The sequence below is a fragment of the Talpa europaea genome, assembly GCF_964194135.1.
Source record: "Talpa europaea genome assembly, chromosome: 14".
In the NCBI taxonomy this organism is placed as follows: domain Eukaryota; kingdom Metazoa; phylum Chordata; class Mammalia; order Eulipotyphla; family Talpidae; genus Talpa; species Talpa europaea.
Window position 1 is genome coordinate 82,426,109 of NC_140082.1, and position 19,968 is coordinate 82,446,076.

The window sequence follows — 19,968 nt, forward strand, 5'->3', positions numbered from 1 at the left end:
TTGACCCTAATCCCTCCTCTTTCCCCGACCCCACGTAGTGTGTCTCTGGTTTATAGTTGCTTGTTGATTTTGATTTTTACTTTATTATAGTCTTTTTCCTGGTCCCTTATTTAGGTTTTCTAGATTCCTGCTATGAGTGAGACCATCCGGTATTTTTCTTTTTCTTTCTGGCTTATGTCACTGAGCATGATCCCTTCCAGCTCCATCCAGGTTGCTGCAAATGGCATGAGTTTATCTTTTTTGATTGCTGAGTAATATTCCATGGTGTATATGTACCACATCTTCTTGATCCAGTCATCTATTTTTGGGCATTTGGGTTCTGAGTCTTAATGTTCTTTCACTTGGAACTGAAATGTTTGGCCTGGTGGCAGTGACGGCAAAGTCAGTGCAAGACGATGTGGTGATATGTGGATGCTGTGTGTGTGGTCCCGTGTAAGAGAATGTGGTGTGATCGGGTGTGGCATGTTGAATGCGACGATACACTGAATTCTTCAAAGACCATTTCTCATTTAAGAGCAAACTAACATACGTAATTGATGATGACGTAGAAGGGGGAATCCGCCTTTTTCAGCTGGGCCTGGGAGGCTGCTGTACGGAAGATAAAGACCTCACATGATTATTGCTGGGGAGCAGAGCCACTGTCTGGATTCCTACTACTCTGGTGGCACAGGTCTGAAAGACACCTGTGTGCTCCTCTCCTGCTTAGGTTGACTGACCTGGAGAACTGGGCTCCAGGCGGGCACATCTGGTCTCATTCACTGAGGCAACTCTGTGCCCACACATTAGGCATGGGCAACCCAGCAGAAAACAGGTAACACGAGTCACACGGCCAGTGTCCTCAGGTGCAGGCACTTTCAGACTTGCAGAGTGCTGTGGAATAATGAAGCAGAGACACTAGGGAGCTTGGGGATAGTCATGCTCAGCTGTTAGGCATGGCTGGGAGGAGATGCCATTTGAGGGGAGATGTAGGACCATCCATTTACTTGGTAAAATGTTCATGTCTGGCAAAGAAAGAGTATTTGTGGACATTATACTGTTACTGTCTGATTTCCTTTACCTCAAATTATCCCGAGAGAAGGAATCCTTGGCACAAATAGGTTAACAGTGGTTATCTTTGGATGGTGAAATTGTTGATAATTTTTGCTCTCTTTGCTCTCTGCTTAGCCAGCCTTTCTGCATGAAGCGTGCTGTCCTAATAAAACTAGGAGTTGTGCGTCTCTTGTTCCTATGACTCACATGTTCATCTTGTCCCGGGAAGGCTGTTATACCTGCAGTCATGCAGTGCTGGAGAGGATGAGAGGCCGCTGGCACGGGCCAGGGGATCTTGCTTCCTGCGTCCCTCCCTCCTAGGGCAGGTGACTGTCCTGCAGTGTAGACTTTACTGCGTGGTGTCCTGCAGGCTGGACGTAGCAGTCAGCACTGATACTTGACCACTGAGCCGTTTGCTCAGGCGTTGGCGACTGGCATTGTGCAGAAGGGAAGGGGATTGTGGAGCCTGTCAGGCCACCCCAAGTGCACTGCAGTGGGCCTTACTACTCCAGGCTGTGGTTTGCCTGATCGGGGATGGCACCTGGCCTGGAGCAGGTGACAGCCGACTGGTTAGTGACCCAGAAGGTCAGCCTGAGTCTCGGTGAAGAATAGAGCCTGATTTCCTCAGTCAGTCCTATAGGTTTCCCGAAAACTGACCAAACAGTGGGGTGGAAAATAGGGTTAAGAATGATTTCCTTGTAACTCAGACATGTCCCGCCCTTGCTCTCTTGTCTCCCTTCAGTCTGCGGTCCGGGCATCGACATCCGGAACGACTACCAGCAGCTGAAGCGCCTGGAGAACTGCACGGTGATCGAGGGCTACCTGCACATCCTGCTCATCTCCAAGGCGGAGGACTACCGCAGCTACCGCTTCCCCAAGCTCACCGTCATCACCGAGTACTTGCTGCTCTTCCGCGTGGCTGGCCTCGAGAGCCTGGGTGACCTCTTCCCCAACCTCACGGTCATCCGCGGCTGGAAGCTCTTCTATAACTACGCCCTGGTCATCTTCGAGATGACCAATCTCAAGGATATTGGGCTTTACAACCTGAGGAACATAACTCGGGGGGCCATCAGGATTGAGAAAAATGCTGACCTCTGTTACCTCTCCACGGTGGACTGGTCCCTGATCCTGGACGCAGTTTCCAACAACTACATCGTGGGGAACAAGCCCCAGAAGGAATGTGGGGACCTGTGCCCCGGGACGATGGAGGAGAAGCCGATGTGTGAGAAGACCACCATCAACAACGAGTACAACTACCGCTGCTGGACCACAAACCGCTGCCAGAAAAGTAAGAAAGCCGCTGACCGCCATGGTCCTCTGCTTCTGTCCTTTCTCCTCCTCGGCCTTGCCCTCCCTCCCCCTCCTTGAATGGACAGGCGGGCGGGGTCCGGTCATATTGCATTTAGGACAAGGTGCACCTGCTGTGTGGAAGTGGGGGTCTTGGCTGGATTTCTTTTGTGTCGGGGAATTTGGGGGGTGCTGCTGTCAAGACCATTCAGCTCACACATAATAGAAATGATCCACCCCGCTTCCGGGCCAAAAGCTTGCTGACCCTCAGCTTTGATTTCCTGATGAGAGGTGACCTGGTGTGCTTGCCTTAGTGGCCGGGGGCGGCGGATGTATCCGCTCTTCATCCTTTGTGTGCAAAGATATTTTTTGGTACAGCAGGACTTCTTAGCCTGAATGCACTTGGAAGGTAGTTTGAATAAAGGAAAAGTAGAAAGCTAATTTGTACCCCTTGACAGTGGCAACCTCCACTCTGCCTTCATCCTTGGGATGATGTTTAGTTAGGTGCCCTAGGTCCCAAGGGGGAGAGTGCTAGACAAGTTGCCAGGGGTCCCAGGGTCAGGCTGTCCTTGCAGGTAGCGTGGAGCAGGGTGCCTTTGTACACCTGGATTCCGCCTCCTTCCTGTCATACCTTTAAACCAACAGGTGGGATATAGCTCATGAAATCATTTATTGAAAGAGCTCTGAAATGTATTTGGTGCTCTTGGGGCATCTGGTGATGCTCTTTTGAAGCTTCTCATTTATTTACCTGCACTATGCTTAATTTGCCCCCGCTTATAACTGAATTCTTGCTGTATTGTGATCAGTGCCTTCGGAACCACTTGCTTGGTATGAAATTGTGACTTTGGGCCCTTGCATTTCTACTTTCAGCAATGTGTAGGGAGTTGTATTGTCCTGGAAGCTCCCCCGCACTGGCTACAAGTCAGCATGGAGGCTCTCAATAGCTATGAGTTAATGGTTGGCCCCACTAAAGACCCAAGGAGCCCCATACTAACCAGTCATGAAGAGTCATGATACCTCAAACTGGTAGACCTGCCCCAGCCGTGAAGTGTATGAAAGAAGTGAATCAAAGCCCAGACCCCATAGGTAGCTGCAGTTTATTTCCCTTCTACCAGGTGGAGGCAGGAAAAAGGACCCATCCTTCTAGGCTCTGAGACAGCCCATGGGAAAGGCTAGGTGCTTCTAAGCTCTGTATCCTTACACTGGGCAGTTGATTAGTGAGGAGAGGGGTCCCCCCTAGGCTGCAGCCAGTAACCCCAAGGAGCTGAGAGCACCGGCAGGCCACCTGAAGATCCCTGTGGGCTTGGGTTGGAGGGAGGTACAGTGCTACAGTCACACGTGTGAGTGATTAAAACTGTCATGGTTTGAGAAAACAGCGACATGCATTTGTAGGTAGTTTTGACATTTGAACATTTTATTTCAAAGGAGAAAGGCGTCCTCAATGTCGAGGCATCCTGGTGAAGTGGGAAGACAGTGGGTGAGGGATCAGAGGTCAAGGTGACCTTGGGCCAGCCCGCCCTGCTGGGCTTCTTGGGATTCTGTAGCATGCTCCTCAGGGCAGGCTCGTTTTATTCTCCAGTGGTGAGCAAATGCGTGTGCAAAGGTGTTTTGAAAACCTATTAGCACTGTGTAAAGGAGGGGTTGGTTGAAAAGCCAGAGATGGGCAGGTTGGGCAGCTGCTCAGTAGATGCTTACTTTGGCCTCCCTGGAATCTTGGCCGTTTCTGACCAGCTCTTGTTGGAGAAGCCCAGGGCTGGGAGGAGGCCTGAGTTCTGGGTCCAAGTCCAGTAGCCGTGACTGGAAGGATGCAAGTAATTAAAATCGCCAGGCCCTCTTCATCTGCAAAACAGGATAGACCGTGCCTTCCTCACAGGACTGTTGGAAGATTAAGGGAGAAAGTGAATCAGCACCGTGTAAAGGGAGTGGCAGGTATAAGCTGGGCCTTAGCTGGACCTGCTTCCCCAGGGCTGCACCCACAGCCTTCTCTTCAGCCACATGTGTCAGCCCTGCTGTGTGTGTGTGTGTGTGAGTGTGTGAGCATGAGTGTGTATATGAGTGTGAGTGTGTGTGTGAGAGAGAGACAGACACACAGAGAGAGATTTCACAACAGAGTATCCATTTAAAGTTAGTAACAGCATTCAGGGAAATTGCTTCCTTCACCTTGTCCTGAAAACTCACGCACAGGTAAGTTTCTTGGAGATTTTTCCATTGATCTGGAACTCTTTCCCCTTGTTGCGGTTCCTGTGGGAACTGCCCCAGCCAGGGTGGTAGCCACTAGCCATGCGTGCCTGGTGGAGTCCTTGAGCTGTGGCCTGTCTGAACTGAGACCGGATCTAGTGTAACCTACACACTGGATTTTGAAGATATAGCATTTGGGGGCTGGGGGCATGAGCTAGTGCTTTAATATTTTTTATATTGATTACCTGTTGGCATGACAATGTTTTTGGAACTATTCAATTAAGTAAAATGTAGCATTAAAATTAATTCCACCTGTTTCTTTTTCATTTCGTAAACCTGAAATGACAGACGTGACTTGTAGTCAGTATCTCTTGGGGATGCTGCCTTAGAGCATCCTTCCCAGGCGTGGTTTCTTGCTTTTTCATCTCTCTGGCTGAGTACCAGGGTGCCAGCATGTTGCTGTATCTTTCTCGCCCGAACTCTTAGGCATCATCCCAGGTGCCAGGTGAAGGGCGTGGAGTCCAGACAGGGCGTCTGCCTCAAGGTCACTCCTAGATGGCCCTTTGCAAAGAGTAAGCCTAGAAGAATCCCACTCAGATATTTCTCACCCAGCTGGCTACAGAAGTGGGAAGAACATCTGGAGAGATACCTCAAGTCATGGTGTGTGTGAAATTTTTGACATAATGGAGAAACACTCAATTACCCGGTGCTGACACGCCGCCTTCACTCCTTGCTCTCCGCCTGGCAGGCAGCTTCGAGACAGCCTCGTGCAGGAAATTACTATTCCAGAGTTCTCCGCACACTTTCGTATTTCTCTGTTCGCTCGTGATTTGAGAGGTGGTTTTATGCAGGCTTGAGCTATTCCTAAAACAGTTGGTTGACTCTTGAAAAATGGTGCACAGCTTTTTCCTTTCAGTAAAAATATTCCTGTTTGGCGTCCTGATGTTTCTCGAGCTTGCACACTCCTTGCTTGCCTCGGACATCCCTTCTGATTCTCCTGTCACTACAGATGTTTCCTTTCGGGCTCCTTCCCCTGGGGTCTCACCTTTAAGAGCTTCCTTCACTGTCCTTGTTTTCCTAGAACCTCTCACCCACAGCTGCTCCGTGGGCTTTTCTGTGTCTCTGGTTTCTGCACACTGTCTCCAGCCCCATGATGTTTGTGGGCTGAGATCCCTGTACCTCTCTCATCCAGACGACCCTGGGCATTTCCGTGCTGATGACCTGCCCTGTCTCCACTCCCCGCCCCTTGCTCCCCACGTCTTCCCTCTCTGCATGGACAGCTTTCTTGTGGGGGTCATTTGCATGTGTGTTGTCTCATCTGCCCTCCTGTTCTCCCCTTTGCCTGGCCAGTGACATGCCTCCCTGCAGCCACCCCCTTCTCCACCTCTGCTGCCTGAAATCCTTGCTCCCCAGAGCACTGTCCCCCAAACTGTCTCCAGCTCTTTGCTGGCAGAGAGGATGAGCCTGGGATGTCAGAGAGGACCAAGGCCGAGGATGGTGGAGAAGAACAGAAATCCTCTTCAAGATCGCAGTGAGGCCTGGCGCTGGCCATTGCGTTGTGGGCAGCAGGAACTGGGGAAATCCTCTCTGAGTACCTGTCGTCCCCCTGCCACCCATGAACTTGTCTAAATTTTACCTGGTCTTGTTTTCCTAAGGACTTTCTGGTACTTGATTTCAAGTATAATAATAAAAAAAAAAATCCCGAGCTTTACTGCTGAACATAGTCTCCAAGTACCTTCTAGTCCGTCATGATGAACAGTCTGGTGTCGATGTTTATCCCAGTTGCCCATGAGAGGCCTGGTCTCTGCCAGGAGCTGCAGGAGGGCGGCAGCCTGGCTGTGCTGGGAGCTGATGTTGCTGGGGGTGCAGCCTTATTTCACTACAGGGGCACAGGCTGGGGTCAGCAGTCCCGGAGCGGGGGGCTTCGCCTGCCTTCAAAAGGAACAGACAGGAAAATGGCAGATGGGTGCCCTTGAGTGACAGAAGGGAAACCTCTTGCTGCCACCTCACTGATGGGACCAAGGCAGGTGGTTAAAAAAAAGACAAACTCCCCTAGTTTCCCCCCACCGCCATGGCTTGTGTTCTTGTTCTCAAATACCCTGACAAGCGCAGCATTGGTGTGGGGAGTGGAATTATGCCCCAGCCTTCATTTCTTATGGGTTCCTTCCTCATTTTCTTCCAGATTGTTCCTTCTGGTCTGCCAGATAAAAGTGGGGGGATTTGTTTCAGCATGTGTACCTCCCCTTATGGATTGAGGTGAGGTGGGGCACACATTTTCTCTACCCTGAGACCCCACCCATGTAATGTACAGTTTTCTTTTCCCATCTTTTTTTTTTTAAAGATTAATTTTTATTTATGCATATAAGAGCTGGGGTATAGATCAGAGGTGCGGGGTAGGGGGTGTGAGAGGATTCACCAGAGATAGAGTGGGGAGCAGAACAGGTGGATCTACTGAAATACACTGCTGAGGGGAGCAGTGGGTGAGACAGGAGAGGTCTGCTGCACCATGTGGGTAGCTCCCTGGCCGGGGATGGAACTTGTGCTGCAGTGGCTGCGGATAGCTTCATAGTGCTTGCACCACCAGGGAGGCCCCATTTTTTTCATCTTAACGTTTTTCCTTCTTTGTTTAAATTTTAAGCTACCCATGAGGAATAGTTCTCTCTGGAAAATGCTGTGTGTTCGCTGTCAGGGTCTCATATGCCACTGCACACTGTGAGGGTGGATCATGTGGACACCTGTGTTTCAAGTGGGGCAGAGACAGGCCTGTGGATCCTGGAGGTGAAGACAGTCAGTAGAGCTCGGCTCTGGCTTTGTGTTGTTGTTGGTAGGAACTTGTCTGTATTCTCCTGGAAGGCCCCTGCTCCGGTCAGCTGCTCCCAGTGTGGGGGTGATCTTTATTTAGAAGGGGGGTCACATGCCCCTGGGCCTCATTCTATGCCTTTTATAGTCAAGCATGGAGATCACATTCTGTTCTCCCTGACTGTAGACCCTTGTTAGCAAGATGGTGAAGCAGTGTGTGTCCGTGTGTGTGTGATGCCTCTTAGCCTGCTCCACCTCTCAGGTCACAGGCCTCAGACCCCAAAGGCTTTGATATTGGCTAGTTGTCACCTAACTAAGGTGTCATGCTCTTGGGATCCTTTCAGAAGTTTATTTTTTAATAGGGATCTCACATTAAAGACCGAGAAGCTTTCAGAATGCCCCTCCTAGAGTGATTTTTTGCAATTCTAGGTATTCAGACAATTTCTAGAGTCCCTTCAAATCTCACCGGTTAAGCCTACTTGTCAGACCATTCTGGTTTCTTCTTGCTCCTAAAATGCCCCTTTCTTTTGTTGAGTTAGTATTTCTCTCTCTTTCTTCTTGTGTGTATGCCCGTGTGACATTCTCAACTAGAGTGGGATGACGTGGGGCATGTGGGCTTGTGGCTAATCTTGTCCTGGATTGCATTGCTCAACTGGAGTGCATGGGGGGTGTGGGGGGGGGCTCAAAAGTTGGTTTGGCTTGCGGTGGAGCTGAAAGCCATGACTTGGAAACCTGCCTCCTTCTAGTCTGTGCTGTGCCCCAGGGACTTAGTGGTAGTAGGCAGGTCCCTGAGCACTAGCCTAGGATGGAAAGCCACCTGTCAAGGATAGCCAAGGTGTTCCAGGAGATGGTGAGCAATTGACATGATCTTGCTGTGACACAGGGGATCTTAAACAGAGCAGGCACCTGTTATCACCGTGCATACCCGGGCAATCAGGGTTTTAGAAACTTAGAGGTCTTTTATGTGGAGAAAGGAATGCCAGGTGGAAATCCAAAGGCCACCCTAAATCCAAAACCCATTCTGGGCACTGGTCTCATTCTGACACTGGCTCACACGTGAGTGAGAGCTGGGCTTTCGTCTACTTCCCACAACCCTGCTCCTTGGTCTTTGGGAAAGTGTCAGCAGCTCATCACAGCACCCTGGTCCTGGGGAGCTGCATTATGGGAACAAGTAGAGGAGCAGAGCAGGTCATTTTGCGGGGGAGCAAGTTGTCATCTGAGGTCAGGGAGTGAGAAGGGCTTCCAGGGCGAGTGGGAAGGAAGAGTTGAGCGGCAGGGAAGGTGACATGATGCTCCTGCAGGGTCAGCTCCCAAACTGTCTGCAGTTCTCCGGGGTCATGGGACAGGCCGGGACCTCTCACCTGAGCTCCCCACGGTATCCGTCCCCAGTAATATTATGGGGTCTGTCATGTGCCCACCACACTCTGACCTGGCTTCAGGCCTGTTCAGGTGGCCTCACCACCCCGCAAGGCGTGGCTCTCCCAGTGGGCCTTCATGGTACGTTACCACTGACATTTGCAAGAATGTATAATTTTCTAAAAAGTGGCATGCATGTTTTTTATAAACTATATTCCAGTGGGACAAGTGGTGTCTCATAGCAGGGGTATAAGACAGTCAGTGAGTTGGGAGAAGGGTAGCTGTTAGCCTCAGGCGTTCCCAGGGGCAGGGACGAGACTGCCAGGCATTGTCCATCCGTGAGACAGGGCTGAGCAGGAACAGAACTGGTCAGTCACCAGTCTGCACAGCACCCAGTAGGTCCTCGGTGAGTGGACCTCATTTTAAAAATAAGTAACCGAAACCATGTAAGAGCTGCCCACCAAGATCATCTGAAATTCTGAGCTTTAAGCTAGGTTGACCCCAGTGGATGTTAGCACCCTGTCTTAAATTGCCTTTCTCTATTGCTTTTTTCTAAACTGCAGACACTCAGTGATCATAAATAGCAGGGCATGGTGTAGGAGGGGCTCTTGCTAATTTAATCCAAATTGTTCAAATTCTTGTGTATGCTCAGATAAGCCGTATCTTTAAAGACCATTCTGTGAGGTTCATCCGTCTCCATTGGGCCGGCCAGCGGGGCCACTGTAGTTCCGTGTAAACTGTTTCGTTGGTTATCAAACCCTCTGAATTTATTCAGCCTGTGAGCTGGGTGTGGGGAAGAATCTAAGAAATAACAACAAGGTTCTTGTTTGAGACGATGTTAAATACTATCTTTTTAAAATGGGTGTTTTTTCATTTTTGTTAGAGCAAAGTGGTTGCAGGGTGGGCACACTTTTTGACTTTTTGATAAGAAGAGCAAGGATGTGTCTTTTCATCTGCGACAACTCTTGGTTTCTTGTAGTAAAGGTAGCCCAGCATCTGCTCCGGGCTGGGGCACAGGCTTGGTCATTCTAAACTTTGGGTCATAGTGTGTGTGTGTGTTTGTGTTTGTGTGTTCTTATGTGCGAGCATGCAAACACACAAACACACAAACACACCCCACTTTGTTCTCCCACCCTGCTCCTCCCTCTGTTTTGTTTTGCTTTACCCCCAGTGCAGGAAACAAACTCCAGCTCGCTCTGTCCTCCTGTGGCTCTTTCCTTCCTACCAAGGGATCAGGTGGGTGGAGGAACACTGTGCAGGAATGTCAGGCCCTCTCCCGGAAGCCTGGCTTCTGTTTCATCTCAGGCTTGAACAAAAGTGGCTTTTTGTTTCTTTCCCTGGTCACAAACAACCACCCCACCCCCTTCTCCTTTCTTGGTGCCGTTTTTCACGGAATCCCAGTGGGATGGGAACAGAGGCAGAGTGTGTGGGGGCTATGGCCGGATGCGCCCAGCCTCATATGTGTAGAAAAGCTGTGCAGACTGATCCAGCCTGTAGCTCGCTATCTCTGATTTCTTTCCCCAAGTCCTAAGGAAGGGATTTGGAATGAGTTTGTGAGGTTGTGCTTGTTGGAGGCCGTGCTGGCAGGACCGTGGCTGCAGAGCTTGGCTGCCCTGCGTGTAGGAGCTGAGCTGAGAGTGGCCCCCTGGACGGGGCTGCTGGCCCTGGGCCGTGTGCCGCCTGCGCTGGGGCCCCTGGGGAGGAGGGCCCAGCTGCACCACACGTACATCTGCCCTTGGCAGCAGATCCATGAACCCAGGCTGCCGTTCTGGATTTCCGGATAGATGCAAAGTGCTTGGATGGTTTTTAGCAGCTGCTGAAGCCAGGGAGTGGGATTTAGTAGTGAAAAGAGGTGGGGAATAAAGCAGCAAAAGCTTGTAATAACAAAATGCCAAGATGAATGTTGAAATTATTAGAAATATTTCCTGGGCAGTTGTAGTGTGTGAATGAGAATTTTCCCCCTGAAGGTATTCATGGTCATACAGAGGCAGATGGAAACTTGTCAGATCCCTCCGTCCAGAAAAGGCGGGCATTGTTCCTGGGGTTGCAACTTAGAGTGATGTTTCTGTTCTGATGTCTTGACCTCGGGATGGCCCCTTCTGCTTTGCTAAGAGGATGGTATTGTGAGGTGCTTAGACTGCTCTTCACTTGGGTGATAGGGTAATATTTTTGTTCTCCTCCTTGGTGAACTTGAAATGATTGGATTATTTTGGAATGCACTGATACTTCTTTTAGAAGCTTTTGAACAGCCGTGACAAAGAAGCTTTAGAACAGGTTGGAGCAACGTTGCAGAAAATTTCTCGCGTGCTTTCTTCCTTTCCCCAGGAAAGCGAAGTCATCAGTCTCGTGAGTTCCCTGGCACACCTGGGTCACACCGTCCTGCTGATTCGGTCCAGGTGACACGGTATCTGTCGTCTTGCGAGATCACTTCATTTCTTTCTCCAGCATCCACCCCCGTCCTGGCCGTGCCTTCCTGTTCATTGCAGGAGTTGAGGATCGGGCTCGAAGGATCTTGACATCATCGTCGCTTATGAATGGCATTCTGAGAATGTGTAATTTTCTCAGAAGAATGCTTCTTTGGCTCAACAAACATTTCTTGTTGGTTGAGAAAAAAGCCTCCTCTTAGAAAGTCTGTGGGAGATGGTCAATTCGGAGAAGGGTGAACTCTCTGGGGGTGTTGAAACTAAGCAGTGTTACTGCTAGACAGCGGATACACACGGCGACTTCCATCTTGGGGGAAATTTGTCTTCCAGGACGGATCATGACCAGGCACCCATGTGATGGCCGCTCTTGGTGCCTGGCTGTGCCCGCTGCATCTTAACTCAGGAGAAACCTTTTGGCTGCAGCCACAGACCCCCTGAACTTTATGTTGACATGTGGAGGCCAGGGGGCCTCGGACCCTCAGTTTGATTGGGTGCCACAGGGTGGGCGATACTGCTTATCTGGGTATCTGCAGCTCTTGTTGGGCACTGTTCCCTAATCCATGCAAAGCCTCAGAGTACAGATAAAGAGGCCCTGAAGATGTGTGAGAAGGGATTAAGTGGTTGTAGAGGGGAAATGCTAATTGGGAGGATGTCCAGACCCCGCTTCAGCTAATAAATAAAAGGTGAATGAATGTTTCTTGTGAATGGTTTAGTGCGAGTTCGTTCAGGGTCTGTTTTTGTAAACAAGCCTGGTGCTCATTGCATTTTGAAAAGCAGAAAGCTTGGAATTCACATGCCGGCTCTGCGGCTGCCCGTGACTCCCATATTGGGTGCCTCCACCGTATCAGAATAAGTGCAGATGCCCCATGAGTGCCTCCCACCTCTGAAGCCAGGCTGGGCGATCAGATGGCAGGAGGGGGATAGCCCAGCCTCACGATCAGATGGGGTTCATGAAAATTGTGCTCATAATCCTCATGGTTTATTGCAGAACACGCCTCCTCCAGTCTCCCAACTCCTATCTCCTTATCTTTGACCCGAGTGAGTCCTGAATTTCCCTTGCACTCTGATTCAGTGCTTAAGAGGATGGTGCTGGGGGTGAGGATGGGTGTGCTGAACCTGCCTTGAGAATGAAAACAGACCTTCAAGACTTGCAGTGCCATGAAGCCTCCGCCTCTCCTGGAGCAGAGAATGTTCCAGGCCTGGATGGGTTCTAGAGGGCGGGCTGTGCACTCCAGGACATGGCTGTGATTCACTGGGCTCCCACCAGCCCACCGAGTGATGGCAGATGTGGGATAGGCTGGCAGAGCGTCTCAGCGATGGGGTAGAAGAAAGGAGGAGTGGCCAGTGTAGGAAATCCAGGTGGGATCGTGTTAAGTCTTGCGTCTTTGAAGTGACTTTTGCTGGTCTGACTTTTGCTGTTCCCCAGGTGAATTATTCATAGTACTTTGAGAAACACCAGTGTAATGCGATTATGTTGAATGAATTTAAATTCATTTAAATCATTCTTTTCAACTCAAGGAAGGGTTGCCTCATCTAGAATCTGAGCAAGCTGATCGCCCAGCAGGAGTTTCCTGCCATCCTGACCAGTGATTGATCTCCCTCTGGACACTGCTGAGGTGCTTTGGACTCAGAGCACGTTTGGAATAATCAAAGTGGATTTGAAATACTTTCTTGGTTGTTTGAGAGTTGGGTGTGTTTTCTTGTGCACAGTCATCTCGTTGTGTATGCGCAGGGGGTTTCAGCTGCAGCAGACTGCTGAGGCCGCGCTCTCTGTGATCCCTGCTTCACCACTGTCCCCTGCTCTGCAAGTCCCTTGCTTGATTCACACCCTCTCTTCCATGAGCCCCCCCAGATCTCCTGGACGGAGGGCTCACATACCTTCAGGTCGTACTTGAGCTGGTACCGTGTCCGCCATGTTCTTGGGTCAGTGAACACTTCTCTGTCGTCTTCCGTGGTTTCAGAAGGTCTTGTTTACTCCTCACCTGTCCCTTTCTCCAAGTAGATGAAAAGCCAGCTGCAGGTTAGGACTTGTGCCCTGTGTATACCTTTTGGTTCTCCACCCTCTCAGCCAGAGGGAGGCTGATGTTGTGCACAGCTCATTCCTCCTACCTCCCACTGGGTTGACCCTGCCCAGAGCGAGAGCGCCTGAGGGGTGTCTTGCTGGCAGTGCAGATGAGGGTGGGGGGCTGGGCTCAGGTGAGGGAGGGGAAGTACCTGGCGCTGGAAGAGAGTGTGATTTATTCCTCAGTCTTGGGGAAGTGGGAGGGTGAGTTCCACTCTTGACCCTGTCTAGTCCCAGCCCTAACAGGTGCCACGAGACTTTCATAAAGGGATTTTATAAAAGGGTTTTCTGATGAGCAGAGTAGCTGTAGCAGGAATGAACAAACCAGCTAAATATCAGTGGAGCTGAAGCAGTCTAGTTTGTTTCCCTCTGCTGAGGTCTAAATGATCTCAGGTCCCCTGTTGCTCCCTACCTTTCCTGTGAATACCAATCCAGTGTCACTGTGAAGTGACTGAGAAGGTCTGTGTTGCTCCTGGGGCCAGGGAGGAGGATGAAGAGGTTGGCTTGTAACACCAACTGTAGGTCTGTGTTTCCTGTGTAGGTTTCACATTGGTTACTTGGGTGAAGCGCCCCTTGTCCCTCCAGTCAGCCTGTTTTGTGTGAGTCCCGTCCTGGACAGTGTGAGAGGACAGAAACCTAGTTTTGTCACGAGAGATCAAAGCATGTGACATTCCCAGAGAGAAGAAACTTGTGTTTTGTGATGGGGGCGTGACCCTCCACAAGCTTTGCCCAGAGGAGAGGCAGCTCGTGTTCAGAGCGGGCACAGGGGAGAGGCTGCCCCTGTGCGCTCCAGGCCTTTCATCAAGGATGCTCGCCGTGCCCCGTGCCGTGTGCCCAGCCTTGTATACACAGCCTCGGCCGCGAATGGGCGCCGCTCCAGAACCTTGCCAGGTATATGGAATGTGCAGTGTATTATAATTTCATAAAAATGAAAGTCTGATGATGGTTAAGGTCCCAACAGCAGCCCCTGCCCCCACCCTGACTGGCTTAGATGCTGACAACTCCCCACAGCCATCTTAGGTTCTGTGGGAAAAAGACTCGTGCTCATTCCAGAAGGTGGTGCCTTGGGGCCTCCCTGGTTGTGCAGGGGTTAAAGACAGCGCTATCAAGCTCTCCCCAACCACTGCAGCATGAGTTTGATTCCCTGGCCGGCCATGGAGGTGACCCACATGGCACAGCAGACCTCTCCTGTGTTGCCTACTGCTCCCCTCAGCAGTGTATTTCAATATATCTGCCTGTTCTGCTCCCTACTCTGTCTCTGGTGAATCCTCTCACCCCCTCCCCGCACCTCTGGCCTACACCCCAGTTCTTGTATGCATAAATAAATAAATTTAAACAAAAAAGAAGCTGGTGCCTTTGCTGTCTGGTGGATGAGGCAGGGGTGGTGGTGAGAAGTTGTTACATGCTTCTAAATATCTGAATTAAAGAAAAAAAGCTCTCTCCGAGCCCTTATACTTCCCTGATGTTCAGGTGTGGGGGAACAAAGACATTCCCTTTGCGGGGGGCTGTGGGTGGAAAGAGGAACGAGGACCCAGATCTCCCCGCTTCTTGCTGGTCCGGGTGGGAGGATGCTAAATTGAATCTGGAACACGTCCACCAGGGGTCTGTGGAGGTAAGAAGAAAGAGACGATGTAATTCCTGCCTTTGATGGACAGGAGCTGGTTTCTGGGTGGCAGAATTGTGGTTCATTACTCACGGCGGGGTTTTTATCAAGCGCGGACTTGTGGCCCGCATCTGGGCTGGGTTCTCGATCCACCAGCACCAGGGCCACCAAGCAAATGCCTGACATTTTCCGTAACTGGATTGGGCTCAGTATATTTCAGTTCCTCTCCCCACCCTGCCCCCCGATTTTGTATCTAAAATGTGGGGGTGCTGATCGCAGCTTTTTATAACTTTTCTTATGGAGAATTGTTCTCAAGAATTGTCTGAGAACAAAGGGATTCCAGACATTCTCCTCCCTCTCCCCTGTCTCTTCTGTCCTCCAGTCAAAGAAAAACTCAGCGTATGATCTTTGGCCTAGAGAAATATTAAATCTATGATAAGTATGCAGACATGAATGGGCAAAGGAAGGATTTGTGGCAAAGAGGAACTGTTGAAACAAATAAGTAATGTAAATGGGCAGAGAGAAATATTAAATTGATTGCATCTTTCAGCTGCTGGTACTTAATGCAAAGAGATAAAGTAGTGGGAAAGGTTGTCATTTGAAGTAATGGAAAGATGAGGGAGTTTGGAAGCTAGCTGAAATTTTTCTGCCTGCTAATCGAGGGACTTGGATTATTGACTCAGCGTCAGTTCCATTGAGTGTGGATCAAGTCACTGCCTCCTGAACCACGCTGCTAAAGGGGGCGAAGCTAGAATCCCCCTCCCTTCCCCACCTCATCACCCCCCACCCAGGAGGATTGGCTACCAGCTCATTAAACTCTTGTCAGAAGTCTTCATTTAGTCTTGAGGTATCTACATTATATAAGGACATTGCGATTTTTTGAAAAGATTTATTTATTTATGCATGCAAGAACTGGGGTACAGGCCAGAGGTGTGGGGGGCTGGGGTGAGAGGATTCACCAGAGACAGAGCGGGGAACAGAACAGGCAGACTGACTGTAATACACTGTTGAGGGGAGCAGCGGGCGAGTCAGGAGAGGTCTGCTGTGCCCTGTGGGGAGCTCCCTGACCCGGTGGGGATTGAACTCGTGCTACAGTGGCTGTGGACAGCTTCATAGGTTGCATCTTGTGCCACCAGGGAGGCCCGACATTTTGATTTTTTTAATGCATGTCATTAACTTTTTTTTTTGTTTAGTAAGTGGAGCAGTAGCTTGGACTCTGATGGACTTGGTTCGTTCATCCTGTGTGGTATCGTTCAGAGCTCAAGTTTTTTATGATATTTTTATGATAGTGAGAGCAAATTTAATTAGCAAGTTGCAATAGCTTCGGAGCAGTTTAGGCTAATCCACAGTTAATTGTATCAGTGATTAATATTTTGAAAAAGTGGAAACAATTAAACAAATTTACATTTCTTCTTGGATTTTGCTATTGAAGGGTAAGGGAAATGAGTTAACTTTTGAAGTAACAGACTAAAGCAGACTGGAGAGACTGGAGCAGGTAACTTTCTGTATCCTGTGCTGTGTCTCCTCCCAAACATATTATTTCAGTGCCATCACCTCTAAATCAAGAACCTGTGGGCTACCAGATTAATTTTCAGGGAGATATGATGGTTTGGGTTTCCATGTTAAGGAAATTTTAGGTGTGGGACAGAGAAATGAGTTTCCTGGAGGATGAAGTTTGTCTCTCTGGATGGGTAACAGGGAGCAGTTATGCAGTCAGTGTGCCCTCCAGGTGATGCCAATTATAAAACCAGTTATTGGTGTTCCATGAAGACACCAATTGGGTGGATCTCCGAATGGAAAGAGAGCATTTGATCTGGTCCTGACTTAACTTCAGGAATCCCCACCAGGGACCTTAGCACCAGCTCTCGTGAACCTGCCCATTCAGTCACAGCTCTCACTGCAAACCTCTCCCAGGGCGCCAGCTTCATTTTCCCCTTCAGCTGGGATCCCTGTAACAAAGCCTCCTGGCCATTTGCCTCCTGTCTGAAGCTGTGCTTGACCATGCTTGGGTCTCCCAGAGGGATCCAGGAGAGAGTGGGCAGGATGTAGTGACTCTGTGCTATGCCCTCATAAAACAGGCTAAGGTTTAAAAACTGAGAATCAATTTTTTCTGCAATGAATAAAGAAGGTGTCAGGAGGCTGAGATAATTGGTCTCATTCCTTGTCCCTCACAGCTGTCATTCAGACCCACACAGTATCTCCAGGTTTGGTTATTCAAAGGTGTGTGGCCATTGAACAAGAAAGGCATCAGCCCTAGACTACATAGAAGTTTAGTTAGAACTTTGTATTCCATGAACACTTTTGAGGAAATCATGTCACATGCCCTGCTTAATCCTCCGGAAAAGAGCAAGTAGGGGAACCTGCAGGTTGGAAAAGGCCTGGGAGGTTTGGCCAGGGCCACGCCCATGGCTCTGAGGGCCTAGCTGGCTTAGAACCTGGGACATCCCCCTGTCCACTGCCTTGCTATCTCCAGCAGGGCAAGAACTCCTGGCCCTCGTCCTACCCACTCTCCTTTTTATGCTCAAGTGCTCTTGGTCTAAATAAGAATCTGGGTGGGAGCAATGAGCCACATGGACCCTTGGTGAAGTGCACCAAGACAAAGGAGGGGTAGACTTGGAGCTGCAGCTCCTTAACATGGTTCTTCTTGTATTGAAGTAGTGTTGCATTGTAGCATTATTGAAGTTTCAGGTGTTCATCTGTGAGAATCAACATGAGTATTTACTCCATTAAGTTCACTGATCAAAATCCAAATCTTACCTTTACCATACTATCATGTTTTAGGCAGAATATTTGTACCCTTGCTCAGTATCTTTATGTAATTCAGTGTTTCCCGAATAGAAAAAAAGTACAGCCACATCTAACTCTCAGACATCTAATGATGCTGATGAAAGAGTGCTTTGACTACTAGGTGGTTAAAGTGCTTCAAAACCATGGTGAAGATCCCCCTACTAGTTGGGAGGTTTTGCAGAATAGAGCCCAGTGGCTTCTGTAAGTCCCAGGAGGAGCTTGGCCTCCAGGGCATCTGCTGCTCCACCATGCAGGCCCCTGTGGACATGGGGTGTAGCCCCAGGTGCAGCAGGATCAGGCAGGTGGTTCCATCTTCTGCTTGAGAGCTCTGCATGGGTGACTTGACACCCCACCTCCCAACACCAACCCCCACCCCGGGTCCCGACAGCAATGAAGCTCTTGAGATGAGACTGTGTTTATGCTCAACCCTGGCATTTATGGAACAGTGCTATGTGCCAGGTGTTCAGCACAGAGACTTGGGGGCCCATCTTGCCCTGGAAGATTCTCTCAGCCTCCCCCATCTCCTCCCCCTTAGCCCTTTCTTTACCTAATCAGAAAATTCACAACTCTAAGGGTAGAGGAAAAAGTGATGTCAGCATAGTACAGTCACAGATGCTTCATTATGAAATTGTCTGGTTCTTATCTGAATTTTATCACCTTTTTTATCTTTTCGTGCCCACCCCATCCTTGAGGTCGGATTCGTTTTGATTTTTCTTTTTTCACATTGATGGATTATTTTCACATGGGGAGTGAAACTTCGATGCTGATCAGTGATCAAGCGCCTTTGTTTGGCTGATTTTTAACCAGGAGAATTTTGTTTCTTTTTAAAACCCTCTTTAATCTTGTAAAAATATCTTTTAATGGGTGGATTCTTGAGCGCTGATGACTGGCAGGTTGTGCTACGGAAAGAAAGGGATGAGGTTCACCGTAAACTTTTTATTCTTTTATAAAAATGTGTAACAGTCGTACAGGGAGTAAAATCTATTGAGTGTCAGGAAATGATTTATCCAAATCAGATCTCGAACTGCCGATTTTACTATGAGTTGGGCTCCTGAAAAATGAGTTGGCCACATAGCCTGACGCTGATTTTTCTCTTGTTTTCTTTTATTCATGGGGCAAACCGAACTTGTGGTTGCCTGCCCAGAGCTTAATTCTGCCTCCCTCGGGCAAATAACCAGCATTTACTTGGAGTTTCTCTCAGAGATAAAGGCGCTCTCTGAAACTCCAGTCAAGCCTGCATCGGGGCCCAGAACCTTGTGCACGCCGGGCAGTGGGCTGCGGGGTGCTGATGGGCTTTACCTGGGCTCAGGTGATCCTGTTTTCCTTTGCAGCAGAAGGGACTCCCATCCCTCCGGAGCTACACCCCCAGGCTTGCAGGGGCACAGCGCAGGTTTTCTTTCCGGGGAAGGGGCCCCGGGCAGCCTGCCTGTCCTCCAGTGTGGGTCGGGCACCAGCCAGGATTCTTGTGGGCTTAGTCATCAAGCTCCAGAGCAGCGGGAGGTTGGGGGAACCGCTGCTGGTCCTCTGTCACCCCAAAGGAATGCTGTCCGGGGCCAGAAGGAAAGGGACCGGGCTCCTGGAGGCTCTGCTGCAAATCTGCCTGCTGAGGCAGTGAAGCCCCCGCCTCCCCATTTCCTTTTCCATCAAAGGAAGCAGGAGCAGGAGCCGGCCCAGCCACTGTGTTTATTGTTGATGATGTTTTTTTTTTTTTTTTCTGTTTTCGAATGCATGTTTTTGTTTTGTGCCTCCCTGAATCTATAAACACACATGCAGCTATTAAGATAGATGTTTCAGTGAAAAGCGATGTGCCTGCCACATTTGATGCCCGTCCATCACCCAGCTCTCTGGGGGCCTGGGAGAGACTGGGGGGGCTGGCTGGGTGACAGGAATGAAAGCTCAGGTGGACTGCTGCCTCACCCTGCTCCATTTCTTTGCTCAAGAATCCTGATGAGGGGGCTTCCCTGGTGGTGCAAGGGGTTAAGCCGCAACCTATGAAGCTGTCTGCAGCTACTGCAGCACGAGTTCGATCCCCGGCCAGGGAGCAACCCACATGGCGCAGGAGACCTCTCCTGACTCAACCGCTGCTCCCCTCAGCAGTGTATTTCAGTCAATCCACCCGTTCTGTTCCCCACTCTGTCTATGGTGAATCCTGACCCCCCCATACCTCTGGCCTGTACCCCAGTTCGTGTATGCATAAATAAATAAATCTTAAAAAAAAAAACAGAACTCCAATGAGAGGGCACAGACCAAGGGTAAGGGGTGGCCCCTGGTCCTCCCCAAGGCAGGCTGTTTGAGCCCACTCTGCTCTTCCCCCCAAAGACTGCTGCTGGCCAGGGAGTGCTTAGTGGCCCTTTCTTGGTCCAGCTTGTGAAGTGGCTTCCCTTTCTCTGGAGGGGAAGCCCCAGTCAGAGCTCCTCTGGGAGGAGGAGGTAAGAGACTCAGAT

The 19,968-nt window shown here is 49.9% G+C and overlaps 1 protein-coding gene across 1 annotated transcript in view; it reads left to right on the plus strand.

Annotated features, from left to right (window-relative positions):
* The window catches only part of IGF1R (insulin like growth factor 1 receptor), a gene marked incomplete at both ends in the record, with an annotated part of 262,553 nt that overhangs the window by 44,358 nt on the left and 198,227 nt on the right, over window positions 1–19,968 (plus strand). Inside the window, one exon of the mRNA XM_084254394.1 lies at window positions 1,772–2,317. Within this exon, the coding sequence (XP_084110520.1) occupies window positions 1,772–2,317 (546 nt within the window). The remainder of the gene's footprint in view (window positions 1–1,771; window positions 2,318–19,968) is intronic.